This window comes from Salmo salar, chromosome 02 (genome assembly GCF_965601325.2).
Source record: "Salmo salar chromosome 02, fSalSal1, whole genome shotgun sequence".
In the NCBI taxonomy this organism is placed as follows: Eukaryota; Metazoa; Chordata; class Actinopteri; order Salmoniformes; family Salmonidae; genus Salmo; species Salmo salar.
This window is the reverse complement of record NC_138292.1, coordinates 63,415,396-63,434,861: the sequence shown is the minus strand read 5'-3', so window position 1 is coordinate 63,434,861 and position 19,466 is coordinate 63,415,396. Positions and strand designations below refer to the sequence as shown.

Genomic DNA, 19,466 nt, shown 5'->3' with positions numbered 1-19,466 from the left:
TTAGTGTTCTTGGGCACAGGGACTATGGTGGTCTGCTTGAAACATGTTGGTATTACAGACTCAGACAGGGAGAGGTTGAAAATGTCAGTGAAGACACTTGCCAGTTGGTCAGAGTACACGTCCCGGTAATCCGTCTGGTCCAGTGGCCTTGTGAATGTTGACCTGTTTAAAGGTCTTACTCACATCAGCTGTGGAGAGCGTGATCACACAGTCGTCCGAATCAGCTGATGCTCTCATGCATGTTTCAGTTTTACTTGCCTCGAAGCGAGCATAGAAGTTATTTAGCTCGTCTGGTAGGCTCGTGTCACTGGGCAGCTCTCGGCTGTGCGTCCCTTTGTAGCCTGTAATAGTTTACAAGCCCTGCCACATCTGACGAGGGTCAGAGCCGGTGTAGTTTGATTCGATCTTAGTCCTGTATTGATGCTTTGCCTGTTTGAAGGTTCGTCAGAGGGCATAGCGGGATTTCTTATAAGCTTCCGAGTTAGAGTCCCGCTCCTTGAAAGCAACAGCTCTATACTTTAGCTCAGTGCGAATGTTGCCTGTAATCCATGGCTTCTTGTTGGGATATGTACGTACAGTCACTGTGGGGACGACGTCCTCGATGCACTTATTGATAAAGCCAGTGACTAATGTGGTGTTCTCCTCAATGCCATCGGAAGAAACCCGGAACATATTCCAGTCTGTGCTAGCAAAACAGTCCTGTAGTTTAGCATCTGCTTCATCTGACCACTTTTCTATAGACCGAGTTACTGGTGCTTCCTGCTTTCATTTTTCTTTGTAAGCAGGAATCAGGAGGAAAGAGTTATGGTCAGATTTTCCAAATGGAGGACGAGGGAGAGCTTTGTACGCGTCTCTGTGTGCGGAGTAAAGGTGGTCTAGAATTATTTTCCCTCTGATTGCACATTTAACATGCTGATAGAAATCAGGTAAAACTGATTTAAGTTTCCCTACATTATAGTCCCCGGCCACTAGGAGCTTCGCCTCCAGATGAGCATTTTCCTGTTTCTTATGGCGGAATACAGCTCATTTAGTGCGGTTTTAGTGCCAGCCTCTGTCTGTGGTGGTATGTAGACAGCTATGAAAAATACAGATGAAAACATTCTAGATAGATAGTGTGGTCTACAGCTTATCATGAGATACTCTACCTCAGGCGAGCAAAACCTTGAAACATAGATATCGTGCACCAGCTATTGTTACCAAATATGCATAGGCCCCTGCCCCATGTCTTACCAGAGGCTGCTGTTTTGTCCTGCCGATAGAGTGTATAACCCACCAGCTGTATGTTCTTAATGTCGTCGTTGAGCCACGACTCGGGGAAACATAAGATATTACAGTTTGGTAGGATGGTTGGTAGGATATACGTGCTTTCAGTTTGTCCCATTTATTTTCCAGCGAATGTACGTTAGCTAGCAGAACGGATGGCAATGGCAGATCATCCACTCGTTACCTGATCCTCACAAGGCATCCTGATCTCTTTCCGCGAAACCTATACTACCGTTCAAAAGTTTGGGGTTACTTAGAAATGTCCTTTTTTAAAAAACAACAAACAAACAATTTTGCCCATTAAAATAACATCAAATTGATCAGAAATACAGTGTAGACATTGTTAATGTTGTAAATGACTATTGTAGCTGGAAACTGAAGATTTTTTATGGGATATCTACATAGGCATACAGAGGCCCATTATCAGCCACCATCACTCACTCTACAGGAAATCCAACATTTAGTCACTGATTCTGTGTTTGGGAGTATTAGGTAGACATTTATCACATGGATTAGTATAATCAAAAAGTATTAGATGTTCTTAACATATACCTTACCTTACCTCTTGCACTTCGGAGATGTAGCTATTTAACAGAGCTGGTTTGTAACCACGCACACTCCTGTGCTGAGTAACCTTGCCTAAGACCTGACGACTCAGAGGGCTAACATCAGAGGACTAACATAATCTCATGGTACCCAGGAGACCGGGTTTGAATTACGCTCTTTCGTGTTATATTTGTTTGTGTTCACGTCTAGGACACATAACCTTATAACAACAACCAACGTTCCTTCGGAGCATACATTATAGCAAGAGTGCTATTAAACATTTTGTTGATATCCCTCATTACCTTAATGTCTGCTCCCCTTGGACAACTGTGTGTGCGCGCATGCATGCATTCATGACCATGTGTGTGTGTTTAACACAGAGATGTTTAGCAGATTACTATTAAACTAAAAAAAAACTATTTTTGGTGTCGTTCTCACAGAGTTGAGGCGAACCGTTTTATTTTGGCACTTCAGTGTGAAAATGACATGGAGAGTTGAATTGTAGCTAAACTACACTGCTCAAAAAATAAAGGGAACACTAAAATAACACATCCTAGATCTGAATGAAAGAAATAATCTTATTAAATACTTTTTTCTTTACATAGTTGATTGTGCTGACAACAAAATCACACAAAAATAATCAATGGAAATCCAATTTATCAACCCATGGAGGTCTGGATTTGGAGTCACACTCAAAATTAAAGTGGAAAACCACACTACAGGCTGATCTTTGATGTAATGTCCTTAAAACAAGTCAAAATGAGGCTCAATAGTGTGTGTGGCCTCCACGTGCCTGTATGACCTCCCTACAACGCCTGGGCATGCTCCTGATGAGGTGGCGGATGGTCTCCTGAGGGATCTCCTCCCAGACCTGGACTAAAGCATCCGCCAACTCCTGGACAGTCTGTGGTGCAACGTGGCGTTGGTGGATGGAGCGAGACATGATGTCCCAGATGTGCTCAATTGGATTCAGGTCTGGGGAACGGGCGGGCCAGTCCATAGCATCAATGCCTTCCTCTTGCAGGAACTGCTGACACACTCCAGCCACATGAGGTCTAGCATTGTCTTGCATTAGGAGGAACCCAGGGCCAACCGCACCAGCATATGGTCTCACAAGGGGTCTGAGGATCTCATCTCGGTACCTAATGGCAGTCAGGCTACCTCTGGCGAGCACATGGAGGGCTGTGCGGCCCCCCAAAGAAATGCCACCCCACACCATGACTGACCCACCGCCAAACCGGTCATACTAGAGGATGTTGCAGGCAGCAGAACGTTCTCCACGGCGTCTCCAGACTCTCTCACGTCTGTCACGTGCTCAGTGTGAACCTGCTTTCATCTGTGAAGAGCACAGGGCGCCAGTGGCGAATTTGCCAATCTTGGTGTTCTCTGGCAAATGCCAAACGTCCTGCACGGTGTTGGGCTGTAAGCACAATCCCCACCTGTGGACGTCGGGCCCTCATACCACCCTCATGGAGTCTGTTTCTGACCGTTTGAGCAGACACATGCACATTTGTGGCCTGCTGGAGGTCATTTTGCAGGGCTCTGGCAGTGCTTCTCGTGCTCCTCCTTGCACAAAGGCGGAGGTAGTGGTCCTGCTGCTGGGTTGTTGCCCTCCTACGGCCTCCTCCATGTCTCCTGATGTACTGGCCTGTCTCCTGGTAGCGCCTCCATGCTCTGGACACTACGCTGACAGACACAGCAAACCTTCTTGCCACAGCTCGCATTGATGTGCCATCCTGGATGAGCTGCACTACCTGAGCCACTTGTGTGGGTTGTGGACTCCGTCTCATGCTACCACTAGAGTGAAAGCACCGCCAGCATTCAAAAGTGACCAAAACATCAGCCAGGAAGCATAGGAACTGAGAAGTGGTCTGTGGTCACCACCTGCAGAACCACTCCTTTATTGGGGGTGTCTTGCTTATTGCCTATAGTTTCCACCTGTTGTCTATTCCATTTGCACAACAGCATGTGAAATGTATTGTCAATCAGTGTTGCTTCCTAAGTGGACAGTTTGATTTCACAGAAGTGTGATTGACTTGGAGTTACATTGTGTTGTTTAAGTGTTCCCTTTATTTTTTTGAGCAGTGTATATTGAAGGGAAAGTCCAGATATCGTGATCTTTACAGATTAAAACCAGGCATTTCTTAGTTAAAGGCCTCAACTTTCACCTTCACACCACTGCCCTGTGGTCAGTAGTGTAAGGGACCAACTCCAAGCATTTGCTCCCAGGCCTCAGCGCAAGCTCCTGAGATATGTGATATGTGACAACTGTTCCAGAGTCAGGCCTGGGCCGTTGACACGCAATCTCATTCCAGTGACAGAGAGAATAGACGGTCAGTGTCCTCCCCTGGTCTTCTCTCTCCCCCGGTGTGGCGTGCCAATACGAGATGGACCAGTGGGCTGAGACAAATCAGATCTAAACCTAACGGCAGACATGACGGAGAGGGGGGGGGGGGGGGGTGGAGAGAGGATGAAGAGAGGATGGATAGAGGGGAGAGAGGATGAAGAGAGGGGAGAGAGGAGGGAGAGAGGATGTAGAGAGGGGAGAGAGGATGGAGAGAGGGAAGAGAGGATGGAGAGAGGGGAGAGAGGATGGAGAGAGGATGGAGAGAGGGGAGAGAGGATGGAGAGAGGGGAGAGAGGATGGAGAGAGGGGAGAGAGGAGGGAGAGAGGGGAGAGAGGGGGGATACAGGCATCAATTCCAGGGGAGAAATTACCTGGAGGAATATTTCAATTTTGTCATCATTTGAAGACCTGGAGGTGACCTTGACTTGATGTTTTAGAGAAAGTAGTTTTTGTCATTTCTGGTAGATGGATTCAGTTCAAAGCAGTTAAATTCATACTATCTTGAACATTGCTCATCTTGGATGTCATTGCCAGGTTGTGACAGTTTGTGTCATTCCTGGTGGGCAAGTAGTTGAAGTCAACCTGAATGTCGTCCATCTTGGAAGAGACTTTCACAATGAGTATCTGAACTCATCTTGCTTTCACATTCTCTGTTGCTAGCCAACTGGTTTCCGCTGCTGTTAACAATGCTATCTTGACGAGCATCTATTTACAGTATGTTATCTAACAGTTTGATCAATGATCAAGGGACACCTCCTAGAGCTATATTGTCTCCAGTAACAACATCTATCTGGTCACACCAAAGTCAGATACCATCTATCACAACATAACAGGGACAGGAAGAGAGATAACACATCATTAAAGGTACATTATGGGATCTGGGAATCTGTTCCTCATTTCAATTCAGGGCTGCCGTTTTGTTGTTTTCTAAAATCTCAGAATGTAGCTTTAAGATAACGTAGGATGTCAAAGCTAATCACCGACCACATTATTCTACATTTTTATCACACCCCCTCAATGAAGTTTCTAATCTTTTCAGTGCCTGGGGCGTTCATTATCTGTTTGTTATAATGCGTTCTATGTTTCAGACAAGATGGTATGCACAGTTGAAGTCGGAAGTTTACATACACCTTAGCCAAATACACTTAAACTCAGTTTTTCACAATTCCTGACATTTAATCCTAGTAAAAATTCCCTGTCTTAGGTCAGTTTGGATCACCACTTTATTTTAAGAATGTGAAATATCAGAATAATAGTAGAGATAATTATTTATTTCAGCTTTTATTTCTTTCATCACATTCCCAGTGGGTCAAAAGTTTACATACACTCAATTAGTATTTGGTAGCATTGCCTTAAAATTGTTTAATTTGGGTCAAACGTTTCGGGTAGCCTTCCACAAGCTTCCCACAATAAGTTGGGTGAATTTTGGCCCATTCCTCCTGACAGAGCTGGTGTAACTGAGTCAGGTTTGTAGGCCTCCTTGCTCGCACACACTTTTTCAGTTCTGCCCACAAATTTTCTATAGGATTACGACTTCAACTGTATATGCTCATCCTTTGATCGGGATGGATCTGTGATGTGTCTGAGCCAAATGCCTGTAAGCATAATAATTATGTACATTTTCACCGGAAAATGGATAATCACATTTTTTGACATTCCGACTTGACATCGGAATGATTGGCATCAAGGTCACACGCCTGATTTAATGTATATAGCTGCAGCATACTGTCTGCTTCTCTGTACTGTAGAGAGATTTCTTCCTCTTGATAGGACACAATTACGAGCAGCAGTCTGCAGATAATGTTTACTGTATCTCATTACCCCCCATTGCTAGAGCCCAACTCGCTCTTTTTCTGTCCTCTGCACGGTTACAGCAAAATAACATTTCATTACGGTTTTGGTCTTGGCTCTAAGAGGAACTTTCGCTGCAGGTGAAACATAGAATTGCGAGTGTTTCTTGCTCAACTTTTAGTCAAGAAAATTCTGGCGTGACTTCTGAGGCTCTGATTGTGTCTGTCTTTCCAAGGGGAGGTCAGGGATACATACCTTGGTGCTGAGGTTGAAGGATTTGCTGCAGTGCTATTGTTCAATTGGCGTTTGTCAAGAAGCGTGTGCGCATTTGCACATGCAAGTGCGTGTGTCTTTGTCTGTCCGTGTGTGTTGAACTGGCATTCATCAAGAGTACTCCCTAGTTGAGTTGTGTAAACCCCCTCCTGCCTCTTCTCCCAGCGCTGAGACAGGAGTGTGAATCTCACCTTGGCTGTACAGTGTTAGAAGAGCCCTCGTTGATCACAGTGAGAATGAGATGCTATGGGAAAGACAGAGACGAGGTGCTATATCAGAAAGACATAGATGCTATATGGGAAGGAGATATCTTCTGTATCTACTAGCGGTATAGATGTTGCTGTTATGACATCATCACCACATCTGTCTGCGTTGTGTTCATCAGAAGAATGTCTTTGTTTTTTTTAATGAAGTGTTTTCTGTCTTTAAAGCGTTTCTTTGGTAGATTATACAAGACTGGCACTTTAGGCCCCAGCTTTAGACTATTGCTGTGATTGCCTATTATTCCCATATGAAATAAAACAAAAGCTTTAGATTGAAGGGAAATACAGTGATGCAACAGCTACTAAAGAACTGCATGAGATAGAGAGGGCAAAATAAGAGAGTGTAAACAATTTATCTTCTAAGGTAGTGGAATACCAAGGTCTTGAGTTGAGACTGCGTGTGTGTGTGTGTGTGTGTGTGTGTGTGTGTGTGTGTGTGTGTGTGTGTGTGTGTGTGTGTGTGTGTGTGTGTGTGTGTGTGTGTGTGTGTGTGTGTGTGTGGTGGGGGGGCGTGTTTGTGTGCGCAATTTGTGGAGAGAAACTCATTAAATTTAGACCCTGGGCACTAGAAGATGCAGTGGTGGAGTGGTGCATTGTGGGATGCTTGGAGGCTAACGTTTGGGTAACATTGTCGTCAACAGTGGGGAGAGGTTGCCAATAATGTGGTCCCTTCCTTGTTTATAATTTATCACCAATGAGAGGTTACCGTGGGCTACTGTGTTTGTCTCCGAAACTAGGACAACAGCAGTTTATCTTACAAATGTACGCTTCAATATTTAATTTGCCTTTTGAGAGTCATTTCTGAAACATGCCTCTGTACAACTAAGAAGGAAGTGACCATTTTTGAATACAGGGTCGTATTCATTACGGCACTTAACGGAAACGTTTTGAAACGGAAAACAAAAAAGAGCATTTCTTATTGGATTCTTAATAAGCATTATAGATGAGCATTACTTAGAAGTCCAAGCAGACCCTCCCTGTGTTAGTCTGTTTTTGTCCGTTTGGTGCCTAATGAATACAACCCAGAGTGACCATGAAGTGACCATCTTTGAATGCACAGGGTTATAGCCTATATTAAGCCATGTAATGAGACAACAGATTAGCACAGTTAGCTGATGCTGATACAGTAATACAACTAGAATCTGTGAGCTCCCTCTGACACACGACACTCAGTTCTATTTTTAACTATTTACTTTATTCCGAATAAATTAGAGGTTCTTTTCCACTGGAGTGGAGGATCTCGGCAGATTTACCAGGCGTGAAGGAATACTGTTTACTGTTTGTGTGTGTTTATTTTCCCCTACTACCCCCCCCCCCCCCCCCCCCCCCCCCCCGGCATACTGCAAAGATTCAACATTCATATGATCACTGTAAAAATAGGTCCTATTCTGTAATCCGCACGATATGGGGTCTGCAACATGAGTGTGTGCGTCAGTGTGTGTGCGTCTATTGATGTCTGTGTGTCTCAGTCTGTCTCTTGATTGGAGGCAGTGATAACTAGCACTGAGATCAGAGGAGCAGCAGAACTGAAGAGAGGCAGGTTTCTAACACACAAACACACACACACACACACATACACACAGACCATTCTGCTGTAATCCGCACGATATGGTGTCTGTACCATGTGTGTGTATGATGTGTGTGGTGTGTGTGTGTGATTTGTTGGGAGAAACTCATTCAATTTAGACCCTGGGCACTAGAAGAAGCAGAAGTGTAGTGGTGCATTGTGGGATGCCCGGAGGCTAAAGTTGGGGTAACATTGTCGTTAACAGTGGGGAGAGGTTGCTAATAACGTGGCCCCACCAAGGAGAGGTTACCATGGGCTACTCTGTGTGTATGTGTGTGTGTGTGTGTGTGTGTGTGTGTGTGTGTGTGCGTCTTTTGATGTCTCTGTGTCTCAGTCTGTAGTTCTTGATTGGAGTCAGTGATAAAGTAGACACACGTATACACAGGAGAGTTGAATGATAGTGAATTCCATAGTTTGGTTTCTTAAGGACCTGTCGACTGTCTGCTGCTAAGCCCAGGACTCAGTATCCGGCTACACACACACACACACACACACACACACACACACACACACACACACACACACACACACACACACACACACACACACACACACACACACACACACACACACACACACACACACACTCACTCACACATCCCCAGGCATGGTCAACCTCATTAGCCAGCTCCACTCTGGTGAGTTCCACGCTCCAATCACCCACAGTCAAGCTTCCGCAGCCCAGACTGTGTGTGTGTGTGTGTGTGTGTGTGTGTGTGTGTGTGTGTGTGTGTGTGTGTGTGTGTGTGTGTGTGTGTGTGTGTGTGTGTGTGTGTGTGTGTGTGTGTGTGTGTGTGTGTGTGTGTTGTGTGTGTGTGTGTGTGTGTGTGTGTGTGTGTGTAGCCGGATACTGAGTCCTGGGCTTAGCAGCAGACAGTCGACAGGTCCTTAAGAAACCAAACTGTGGAATTCACTATCGTTCAGCTCTCCTGTCACACAGTTGAACTGTGCTACGGCATAAAGATAACAACTTTACTGTATGCTGTTACACAATACAGTATCTTACATTACTAACATATACATTACATACAGAACAGTAGATGGCATGTTTAGCATTCAGCCCTCTAGCTATGCAATGTCCTGTAACTGGCCTTCATCCTACGAGTACTAACCTGAAACAACACACAACACCACTGCTGCAGAGAGAGAGAGAGAGATAGAGGAGAGATAGAGACAGAGAGAGAGAGAGAGAGAATAAATAGAGGAGAGAGAGAGAGACAGAGAGAGAGAGAGAGAATAGATAGAGAGAGGAGAGAGAGACAGAGACAGAGAGAGAGACAGAGAGATAGGGGAGAGAGAGACAGAGAGGAGACAGAGAGAAACAGAGAAGAGAGAGAGAAGAGAGGTCAGAGAGAGACAGAGAGGAGAGAGAGAGAGAGGGCTGGATTGCGACTCCACAATGTTATGTGAAGGAGATTCTAGCTTCCTGGAATCACTCTCTTGTTCTCATCTGCAAATGTAACACATTTGGATGCCCTGAACAATACATACAGTACCCTACAGTACAGAGACAGAGAGGATAGCGAGAGCTAGAGAGAGAGAGCGAGACAGAGAGGATAGAGACGAAGAGAGAGAGAGGAGAGAGAGCGAGACAGAGAGGAGCGAGAGAGAGAGGAGAGAGAGACAGACAGAGAGGAGCGAGAGAGAGAGGAGAGCGAGAGAGACAGAGAGGAGAGAGAGAGAAACAGAGAGGATAGAGATACAGAGAGAGACAGAGAGAGAGAGGAGAGAGAGAGAGAGACAGAGAGGAGAGAGAGAGAAACAGAGAGGATAGAGAGACAGAGAGAGACAGAGAGAGAGAGGAGAGAGAGAGAGAGACAGAGAGGAGAGAGAGACAGAGAGGAGAGAGAGAGAGAGACAGAGAGGAGAGAGAGAGAAACAGAGAGGATAGAGAGACAGAGAGAGACAGAGAGAGAGAGGAGAGAGAGAGAGAGACAGAGAGGAGAGAGAGAGAAACAGAGAGGATAGAGAGACAGAGAGAGACAGAGAGAGAGATAGGGGAGAGAGAGACAGAGAGGAGAGAGAGACAGAGAGGAGAGAGAGACAGAGAGAGACAGAGACAGAGAGGAGAGAGAGAGAGAGACAGAGAGGAGAGAGAGAGAAACAGAGAGGATAGAGAGACAGAGAGAGACAGAGACAGAGAGGAGAGAGAGAGAGAGACAGAGAGGAGAGAGAGAGAAACAGAGAGGATAGAGAGACAGAGAGAGACAGAGAGAGAGAGGAGAGAGAGAGAGAGACAGAGAGGAGAGAGAGAGAAACAGAGAGGATAGAGAGACAGAGAGAGAGATAGGGGAGAGAGAGACAGAGAGGAGAGAGAGACAGAGAGGAGAGAGAGAGAGAGAGAGAGGAGAGAGAGAGAAACAGAGAGGATAGAGAGACAGAGAGAGACAGAGAGAGAGAGGAGAGAGAGAGAGACAGAGAGGAGAGAGAGAGACAGACAGAGAGAGAGAGAGGGCTGGATTGCTACTCTACAACGTTATGTAAAGGAGATAATTCTAGCTTCCTGGAATCACTCTCTCATTCTCATCTGCAAATGTAACACATTTGGATGCCCTGAACAATACATACAGTACCCTACAGTACATAGATGCAGTGCAGTGAGTGCATAGTTGCAGATGCATTTCTCCTATACAATGCCCCAAGGCATCTTTTTCAGCTTGTATTCCTTTTCCCCTGGTAATGTAGCTGGACAGTTCATGTACTGTAAAGGTTACATTATAACCTATATTCATGATGCTGTAGGGACATTTTAGTTGTGGTAGATGTTCAGCAGTTGGTAGACCATGGCGCTTGTAACGCCAGGCTAGTGGGTTCGATTCCCGGGAACACCCATACTTAAAATGTATCCACGCATGACTAAAGCGTCTAGTAATTGCCATATATTATTATATATTATATGTAACTGTGTCTGCCTAAGGGGCAGACTGACTTACTGACAGACAGACTGACCGCTAGCTAAGCGGAAGGTCACTGATCTACAGTGCATCTTGACATGCCTTCCTCTCAGCCACGCCCCTAAATAATTAATAAAGCCAATTTTTAGGAGATCCGAGGCTCGGAAATGACCTTGCGTTGATCTGGTTCATTTGTTTATTTGGATCCCCATTGGCTTTTGCAGAAGCAGCAGCTACTCTGTCCACAAAGAAACACAGAACATGACAAGTAGCAGAACAGTGATACACTGATTTAAAAGACAATGATATACAAACAATACAACAACAAAAATAATACAGTCAATATAACTAAGCAGAAAATGTGCGTTAGAGTGTTTCACGGTCGCCACAGTTCCATGAGATGTTGTTTAACCCCTGTAAGTCTAAGCCGTTGGCGGGAGGGGAGGTTCTGAGCTGACATATGGAATTGTTTTAATAAGGTCATACCAGGGATCATTTAGCTATTTGATTTAGAATTTTAGGACCTTGTTAGGTATCCCCCAAAAACATCAAATCATTATTTGATAAAATTTGGAATTTGGCCTTTACTACTATAGACCATAGAAACGCATTGAATAACACATTCATAAATGGCAACACAAAAAAAGATAGTCAAAAAATGACTGATAAGAAAGAAGGATTTGAAGTGTCTGTTCTATATCTAGGAGATGTAAGAAAGCTCAGGACTTAACCTCTTTTTTTGGGAAGGCACAAAACTACCTCTATACTTCCATTTTGTCTTTTAAACGGTATGGGTTACATTCAGACCAGTCCCGTGACACTGTTGGGGTCGTAGAGCAAAACGGAGAACACCGTCGTGTTCGTGAGAATCGGTTTCGGATGCTACAAACATAAGTTGGCACTTCGACGGTACTGACTTCAGACGAGTCCCGTGACACGTGTGGGGGGCGTTGAGCAAAATGGACGCTACAGACGTATTCGTGAGAAGACAGATTTTCGGGATGTCTCATGTTCTGACAAACACCACTGTAGCTCGGCCACCTTCCACCGCAAATGCGGAAGGCCGCCATCGGCCGATGCGGTGGATTGAGACGCAGCCCATGCAAAAATGATATCTCTAGCTTAAACGGAAGGATTTTGATGGGGATTTTTTTTGTATTATGTTACTTAGTTTGACACACCGGTGAGTAATAGGAGATGGAAGGGAGTTCCATGTGATCATGGCTCTGTAAAATACTGTGCGTTGCCGGGAATTCGTTTTGGATTTATGGACTGTGAAGAGACCCCTGGTGGCATGTCTTGTGGGGTATGTATGGGTGTCCGAGATTAATGTTATTTGATCATGCAGATAATCTCGAATTTTCGTCACAGTACTTATTTCTCATGAAAACTAGAAGACATGCAGTTAAAGAAATGCAGAACTTCTGCAGATGAGAACGTCTTCAATAACAGACGTCTCAACTACTTTGTCAATATGACGTGACCATGATAACTGACCGTCCAGTGTTATAGGAGTTTAACTTCCTCAACTTGCTCAGTGGCCACACCCTTCATGTACAACTCCAGTTGAGGTTTAGGTCTTAGAGAATGTTTTGAACCAAATACGATGTATTTAAGACCAGTTCATTATTAATCACCCATTCTGATACTGAGGCTTTTTCCATTGTGTTTTATGTCATTTGGTATTGAATTTTCTTCCTCTTTTTTGTTAAGTTTAGTATCTCAATTATCAATCTCAATTGACAGTATGTCAACCAATCTACTCAGCAGCCTGACTTGTTTGCCGCCTCTTTTGCATCATTTCTGGAACGATAGAAAGGACCAAAGGGGTTGACTGGGCCCACATGGAAGGGTTGATGTGTTTTCTGGTTTGATTTAGACATCAATTCTATCTCGATTACACATTTTGAAAATACACAGATCGTTTGTAGCCAAGGGTAGGATTGGTCAATCTATAAATGTGATAAGTTCCTTGAGTTCCTAAACATTGAGGCACAGTTTTCTAAACACAGATTAAGCCTAAATACAAAACACTTTTAATATAGTGTATTTCAATGCTTTTTAGTCAACGACTATAGGCTTAATCTGGGTCTGGGAAACTATCCCAGTCCTGAGCGTCAAAGTTTTCTCTTCGAATAAAGGTCACATTGGCTATTGCTAATTCGGTTTTACAAAAGGGTGTTTTGCCTTTTCTCTCTGTACTTTGGAAGAACGATCAGTTATGTAAAGTCATAATTAGTCTTAGTCCTGAGCTGCATGGAAAGTGTTAGATCCGGAACCGCGATGTATTAGTGGGACCAGATTTTCTGCACAGCAAATCACACAAATCTTTTTGAGGAAAAGAACAATGAAGAGCCTTTCCGCTGAGCACAGAGGTGAAGCTCTGGGAAAGTTAAGCTCCGCTTTATTCTTGAATAATCACGTCATCTATTCTTTCTGTGACCCCAAATCCAATTCCGGGTTAGCGGTATAACACCCAAATTGTCTGAGGAACTGTTCCTCACTTTACCGTTCCGATCAGGTTTGAATATATCTCCAGTGTCATTGTGAATATTGGGAGAGGGATTCTATCAGTTCGTGATCATTTGAATCTATTCAATCAGTTCTAGTCAGTTCATACTGGAAGGGGTCTCAGCATGTTGTCAGTATCAGTCCAGTTGATGCCAAACGTTATCCAAACGTTACATCGTCACCCTATCACAAGCCCGTGATTAAAACCGCACGATCACATGACCTGCGTCGGATTCCTGAGCTTGGGATTGGCTAATCCGTTTAAGGCTAATTGTTCCCACTCTCCTCCACGTTAAGCTGTCAGCTTGCAAATAGAATGACCCACCTATCACAGAACACGATGTCATCAGCAGTCTGCCTACCCTCCCTCACCTTTCTAATGTCACTATTAGCATCTGGGTCAGACTACTGTCAGCTGCTTATACACTTCAAATGGAGTGTGTACATGTGTGTCTGTGTGTGTGTGTGTGTGTGTGTGTGTGTGTGTGTGTGTGTGTGTGTGTGTGTGTGTGTGTGTGTGTGTGTGTGTGTGTGTGTGTGTGTGTGTGTGTGTGTGTGTGTGTGTGTGTAAGCGTCTAACCTTCTTCACTCATAGTGCCCCGAGGCTCCTTAGTTGTGAAATCAATTCCATTCCACACACCCTGACCTCTAAAACTTTAAGGGAGTTTTCATACATGATCTCTATCCTCACGCACACACAGACAGACACACACAAAAACAGTTTTTGCTATTTTCTCCCTCCCGTAGATAAATTGAGGCGTGCGTGCGCACACCTTTGATGGTGATGTGTGAACTAGCGTAGTGGAGGCTTACAGTGGGATTTTTTTGTAGAAGTCTACAGTCACAAGATCTTATGAATAGTTAATAGGCAATAGAAGCCATCCCAGAGAGCTGGGGGAGAAAATGTGCTGCAAACGTTATTATAGTCGCATGGGGAGGACAACAGTGTGGAGAGAGAGAGAGAGAGAGAGAGAGAGAGAGAGAGAGAGAGAGAGAGAGAGAGAATAAACTAAGAGGGACTGTTCTGTATTGTATTGAGACATCAGTGTTCGATAGAACTGGTGTGCTGTCAGAATCAGTGCCACATTACAATGGTGTGTACTTGTGTAAATGTCATGTATTGTAGATATCTCACATCCTGTCAAAAGGAGTACAAGAGGAAATGGACTGAACTCCACAGCGCCTTGTTTGCTTTCACACCTTAGCCCATTGGTACCTCTCTCCTCTTTCCCCATATCTCTCTCATTCTCTCCCCTCCTCTCACCTTCCTTACTATTTTACTGTCCTCGCCTCCGTGTGTCATACTGCTGTGTGGCTATCAGATTGTGTAAGCCTTTTTTTGCGTGTACATTTGTGCACGCCCACACAGGGGGAATATAGTGGAAAACTAAAGAAGAACTTATCCAAATTGACTTAGCTGAGCCTGAGAAGGCTGGCTGACGTTACAGGAGAGAGGCCTGTCTGGTGGCTGTCAACTGCAGCGCTGCAGCAGAGGATTGAAACAGTCGAGGGGGAACGCCTCAAAGCCTGTACACACAGTCTGGAGTGGAGTTATCATACCAAACACACGATAGAGCAATCAAATAGAACGTTGTAATATACCATCTATCACTATTAACTAAACAGTCATGTACAGTATTGTCCCTCTCCTCTCTTGTTTAACTCCCCGTCACAGCTGTTTCATTGTTAAAAGGGATGTTGTTTCATTTAACACCCAAACTGTAGAACTAAATCATCTAGTACTGAGCTGCATCTCTTCTGTTTCTCTTTCTCTTTCTATCAGCTTTGATGTCAGCTGGATGCTGTACCACCAACTGTAGAAATGTGAAAATATGGGACAGGTAAGAATCGTTCAATGAGACACATTTGAACTTTTTAGTAATTTAGCAGATGCTTTAATCCAGAGCGATTTACAGTAGTGAGTACATACATTTTCATACTTTTCCCCCCTGTACTGGGCCCCCGAGGGAATCGAACCCACAACCCTGGCTTTGCGAGTGCCATGCTCTACCAACATTGCTCCCGAGTGGCGCAGCGGTCTAAGGCACTGCATCTCAGTGCAAAAGTCGTCACTACAGTCCCTGGTTTGAATCCAGGCTGTATCACATCCGGATGTGATTGGGAGTCCCATAAGGCGGCGCACAATTGGCCCAGCATCGTCCGGGTTTGGCTGGTGTAGGCCGTCATTGTAAATAAGAATTTGTTCTTAAACTTGCCTAGTTAAACAAAGGTTAAATAAAAAAATATCCCTTCCTTAAACGTAGCCCTGAGCAAAACTTTACAAAGCCTGTATAAGCAGACCTGAGCCAGAGGGAATAGAAGAATTGTAACTCTAGCTGTGTCATCCTATGTGTCAGAGAGAACGCACCCAGTGCCTGGTCCCAGATCTGTTTGTGCTCTCTTGAATGCCAATGATCAGAAGTTGACAAGACAGCACAAACAGATCTGGAACCAGGCTACCAGTGTGGTAACTAAGGTATGTATCACATCAGTTGGCCAATCTGGATGTATAATAATCAAGCTGTGTGGAAGACAGTGAGACTGTAGTGGGTTTATAGTAATGAAGAGATAGAGGTGACTTTCCCATCTTAAATCTTGGCCCAAATCTTGTGTGTGTGTGTGTGTGTGTGTGTGTGTGTGTGTGTGTGTGTGTGTGTGTGTGTGTGTGTGTGTGTGTGTGTGTGTGTGTGTGTGTGTGTGTGAGTGAGTGTGTGTGTGTAGGTGGATGTTTTAATATTGAATGATTCAGCGACAGGACATCCCCTCTCTCCTGGGGGATTGCACACCACCTTACATATACACACAATCCCTTCTTGATGTTTCATTCTGCCTAAAGATGGAACATACTCGTTTCCTGTTCTTTACTTTCTCAGAATTTCTCTCACCCTCTTTCTCGTATTCCCCCCCTTTCTCTTTCTCTTTCTCGCTCTCTCTGCCTTTAGTCACGTCATAACAGTAAGTATATCATTGATGCATTCAAAGTATGCCTAAAACATGTCTTCTTCTCCCTCATAGCTTCGATGCCTCTTCTTGACAACACTGCACCCCAGCTGGGACGTTTGGGGTGAGACGTACCTCCTCAACGGGGGGATAAGGAGGGTCCAACACTCCTGCTGCCCTGGCCCAAACAGACACTAGGACAACTGGACAACCCTCTCCAAGATCCTGATGGTCTGTCCCATCCGTCCACATATACTACTATGTCTCCATTTCTACATATCTAGAGTTTGGGACAATTTGAGGGACAACTTGGGAATGCTATTAGGATGGATGGATGGCATTCCCAAAGACTGCCACAGCCAAATGGATGAGAGCGAGACTGGATACCGCATATGAGCTCCCTGCCAACTACCATGACATGGCCTACCTCCCATTGAGGGAAAGAAGCAGGGGAAGAAGTGAAAAGGAGAGAAGAAGAGGACCACTCCTCTCTGTTTACAGATTCAGCTCATCAGTCTGGGGTCCACTCTCTCTCTCTCTCTCTCTCTCTCTCTCTCTCTCTCTCTCTCTCTCTCTCTCTCTCTCTCTCTTTATCTATTTTTATCTCTCTTTCTCTCGCTCTCTCCTATTCCTCCCTCTGCCTCTACCCTTTCTCTCTTAATCTCTCTCAATCTCTCTCTCTTATTATCTCTTTTATCTCTCTCTTTATCTCTCTCTCTCTCCTATTCCTCTTTTTCGCTCTGCCGCTCCCCCTCTCTCTCTCTCTCTCTCTCTCTCCTGTTCCTCTTTCTCCCTCAGCCTCTCTTCTCTCTCTTAATCTCTATATCTCCCCCTTCACTTCTACTTTCTTCTTCTCTTTCCTCTCCCCTGCTTTCTCGCTCTCTCCCACCACCCCCTTTCTCCTTCCATCCCTCCCTCTCCCCCTCTCCCTCCCCCCCTCCTTCCCACCCTACCTCCAGCAGCCTCCACAGATATTCATCATCTTCTTCTGTGTACTGAGACAGTAGTAATCTAATGTTCCTCCTCTCGTCTGCAGCCACACATCTAGATGATAAGATTATGCTATCCTCTCCCAGTCATCATTTCAAACTTTTGTTGACCAATTTCATTAAACAGGGTGAAAAAGGTGAAGTTTGTGTTAAAGGGACAGTTCAGCGAAATTGCATATTTAGACATTTGTTTCCTCACCTTGAAAACAGTTTCTCAAATATCTAATTTTGCTGAACTATCCCTTTTTTAGAAGTTCCTAGGCAATTACCCTCCACCACCAACATGCTGTGTCTTATTACAAAACTACAAAATGGCCGCCAATGTTAGCTTGTTGGGTAACATTGTAGTTCTAACCAGATACAGTGTTACGGTGTTAGCCTAGTTTTCTTTTTTGTAAAATCTTGCTCCCTTCCGAGCACCTATATTTCCAGCTAGGGAGGTGAGTATACATTCTCCATGTTGTTTTATACAAGAAAGGTAAAGTCAAAGTACATAGTAGTTTATTGGGATTAGTTTTCTATATATATATATATATATAATGATTATTATTTTTGACTGGTATTAGAACAATTATATGAAGATATCTATGTATACAAAATAATAAAGATTCTTCTTTATGTAAACTTTGATTTTTGGAAAACTTATTTTTGCATGATACTACTACAACTATACATGTAATTAAGGCTGGGATTCAATCCAATCGCGGGTTGTAGGCAATGCGACAATTTCTGAATGGGCCGACATATGCCGTGTTTACTGTGAATGCAATCTCCGCGAACACTGGACCATTGCCTACAACACCCGACCGGATTGAATCCCGGTCTTACCTTATTTTATGCAAAGATACTGTATGTTCTATGTTGTATATAGACGACTATAATATCAATGTGCATTTGTATGAATTAGTCAAAGGTTCCACTTTGATATATAGTAAGTACGCAAACAGGACTTCTCTATGGTGATTTAGATGGACATGATCTCAACAGTCTGAAAGTCTAACAATAGTAGGTTATGGTGTCGCTCGCCACCATCAACTCCCCTTGTCTCATCAAATCAGACAGGGTCCATGTGCCATCAGATCAGACAGGGTCATTAGTAACTAGACCTTGTTCCATCAGATCAGGCAGGGTCATTAGTAACTAGACCTTGTCCCATGAGATCAGACAGGGTCCGAAGTAACTAAGCCTTGTCCCATCAGATCAGACAGAGTCAGTAGTAACTAAGCCTTGTCCCATCAGGTCAGACAGGGTCCGTAGTAACTAGGCCTTGTCCCATCAGATCAGACAGGGTCCATAGTAATTAAGCCTTGTCCCATCAGATCAGACAGGGTCCATAGTAACTAAGCCTTGTCCCATCAGATCAGACAGGTTCCGTAGTAACTAGACCTTGTCCCATCAGATCAGACAGGGTCATTAGTAACTAGGCCTTGTCCCATCAAATCAAACAGGGTCCATGTGCCATCAGATCAGACAGGGTCATTAGTAACTAGGCTTGTCCCATCAAATCAGACAGGGTCCATGTGCCATCAGATCAGACAGGGTCCGTAGTAACTAAGCCTTGTCCCATCAGATCAGACAGGGTCCATAGTAACTAGACCTTGTCCCATCAGATCAGAAAGGGTCATTAGTAACTAGACCTTGTCCCATCAGATCAGACAGGGTCCGTAGTAACTAAGCCTTGTCCCATCAGATCAGACAGAGTCAGTAGTAACTAGACCTTGTCCCATCAGATCAGACAGGGTCTGTAGTAACTAAGCCTTGTCCCATCAGATCAGACAGGGTCATTAGTAACTAGACCTTCTCCCATCAGATCAGACAGGGTCCGTAGTGACTAAGCCTTGTCCCATCAGATCAGACAGGGTCATTAGTAACTAGACCTTGTCCCATCAGATCAGGCAGGGTCTGTAATAACTAAGCCTTGTCCCATCAGATCAGACAGGGTCATTAGTAACTAGACCTTGTCCCATCAGATCAGACAGGGTCCGAAGTAACTAAGCCTTGTCGCATCAGATCAGACAGGGTCCGTAGTAACTAGACCTTGTCCCATCAGATCAGACAGGGTCCGTAGTAACTAAGCCTTGT

The 19,466-nt window shown here is 44.5% G+C and overlaps 1 protein-coding gene across 2 annotated transcripts in view; it reads left to right on the top strand.

Moving 5' to 3' along the window:
- LOC106588849 (uncharacterized) overlaps window positions 1–17,948 on the top strand; it is a 30,425-nt gene extending 12,477 nt beyond the window's left edge. For both annotated transcript variants that reach the window (XM_045707296.2, XM_045707294.2), the window contains exons 3-4: window positions 15,239–15,296; window positions 16,471–17,948. In XM_045707296.2, the coding sequence (XP_045563252.1) occupies window positions 15,239–15,296; window positions 16,471–16,489 (77 nt within the window). In that variant the 3' untranslated portion in view covers window positions 16,490–17,948. The remainder of the gene's footprint in view (window positions 1–15,238; window positions 15,297–16,470) is intronic.
- Window positions 17,949–19,466: the final 1,518 nt, after the last annotated feature.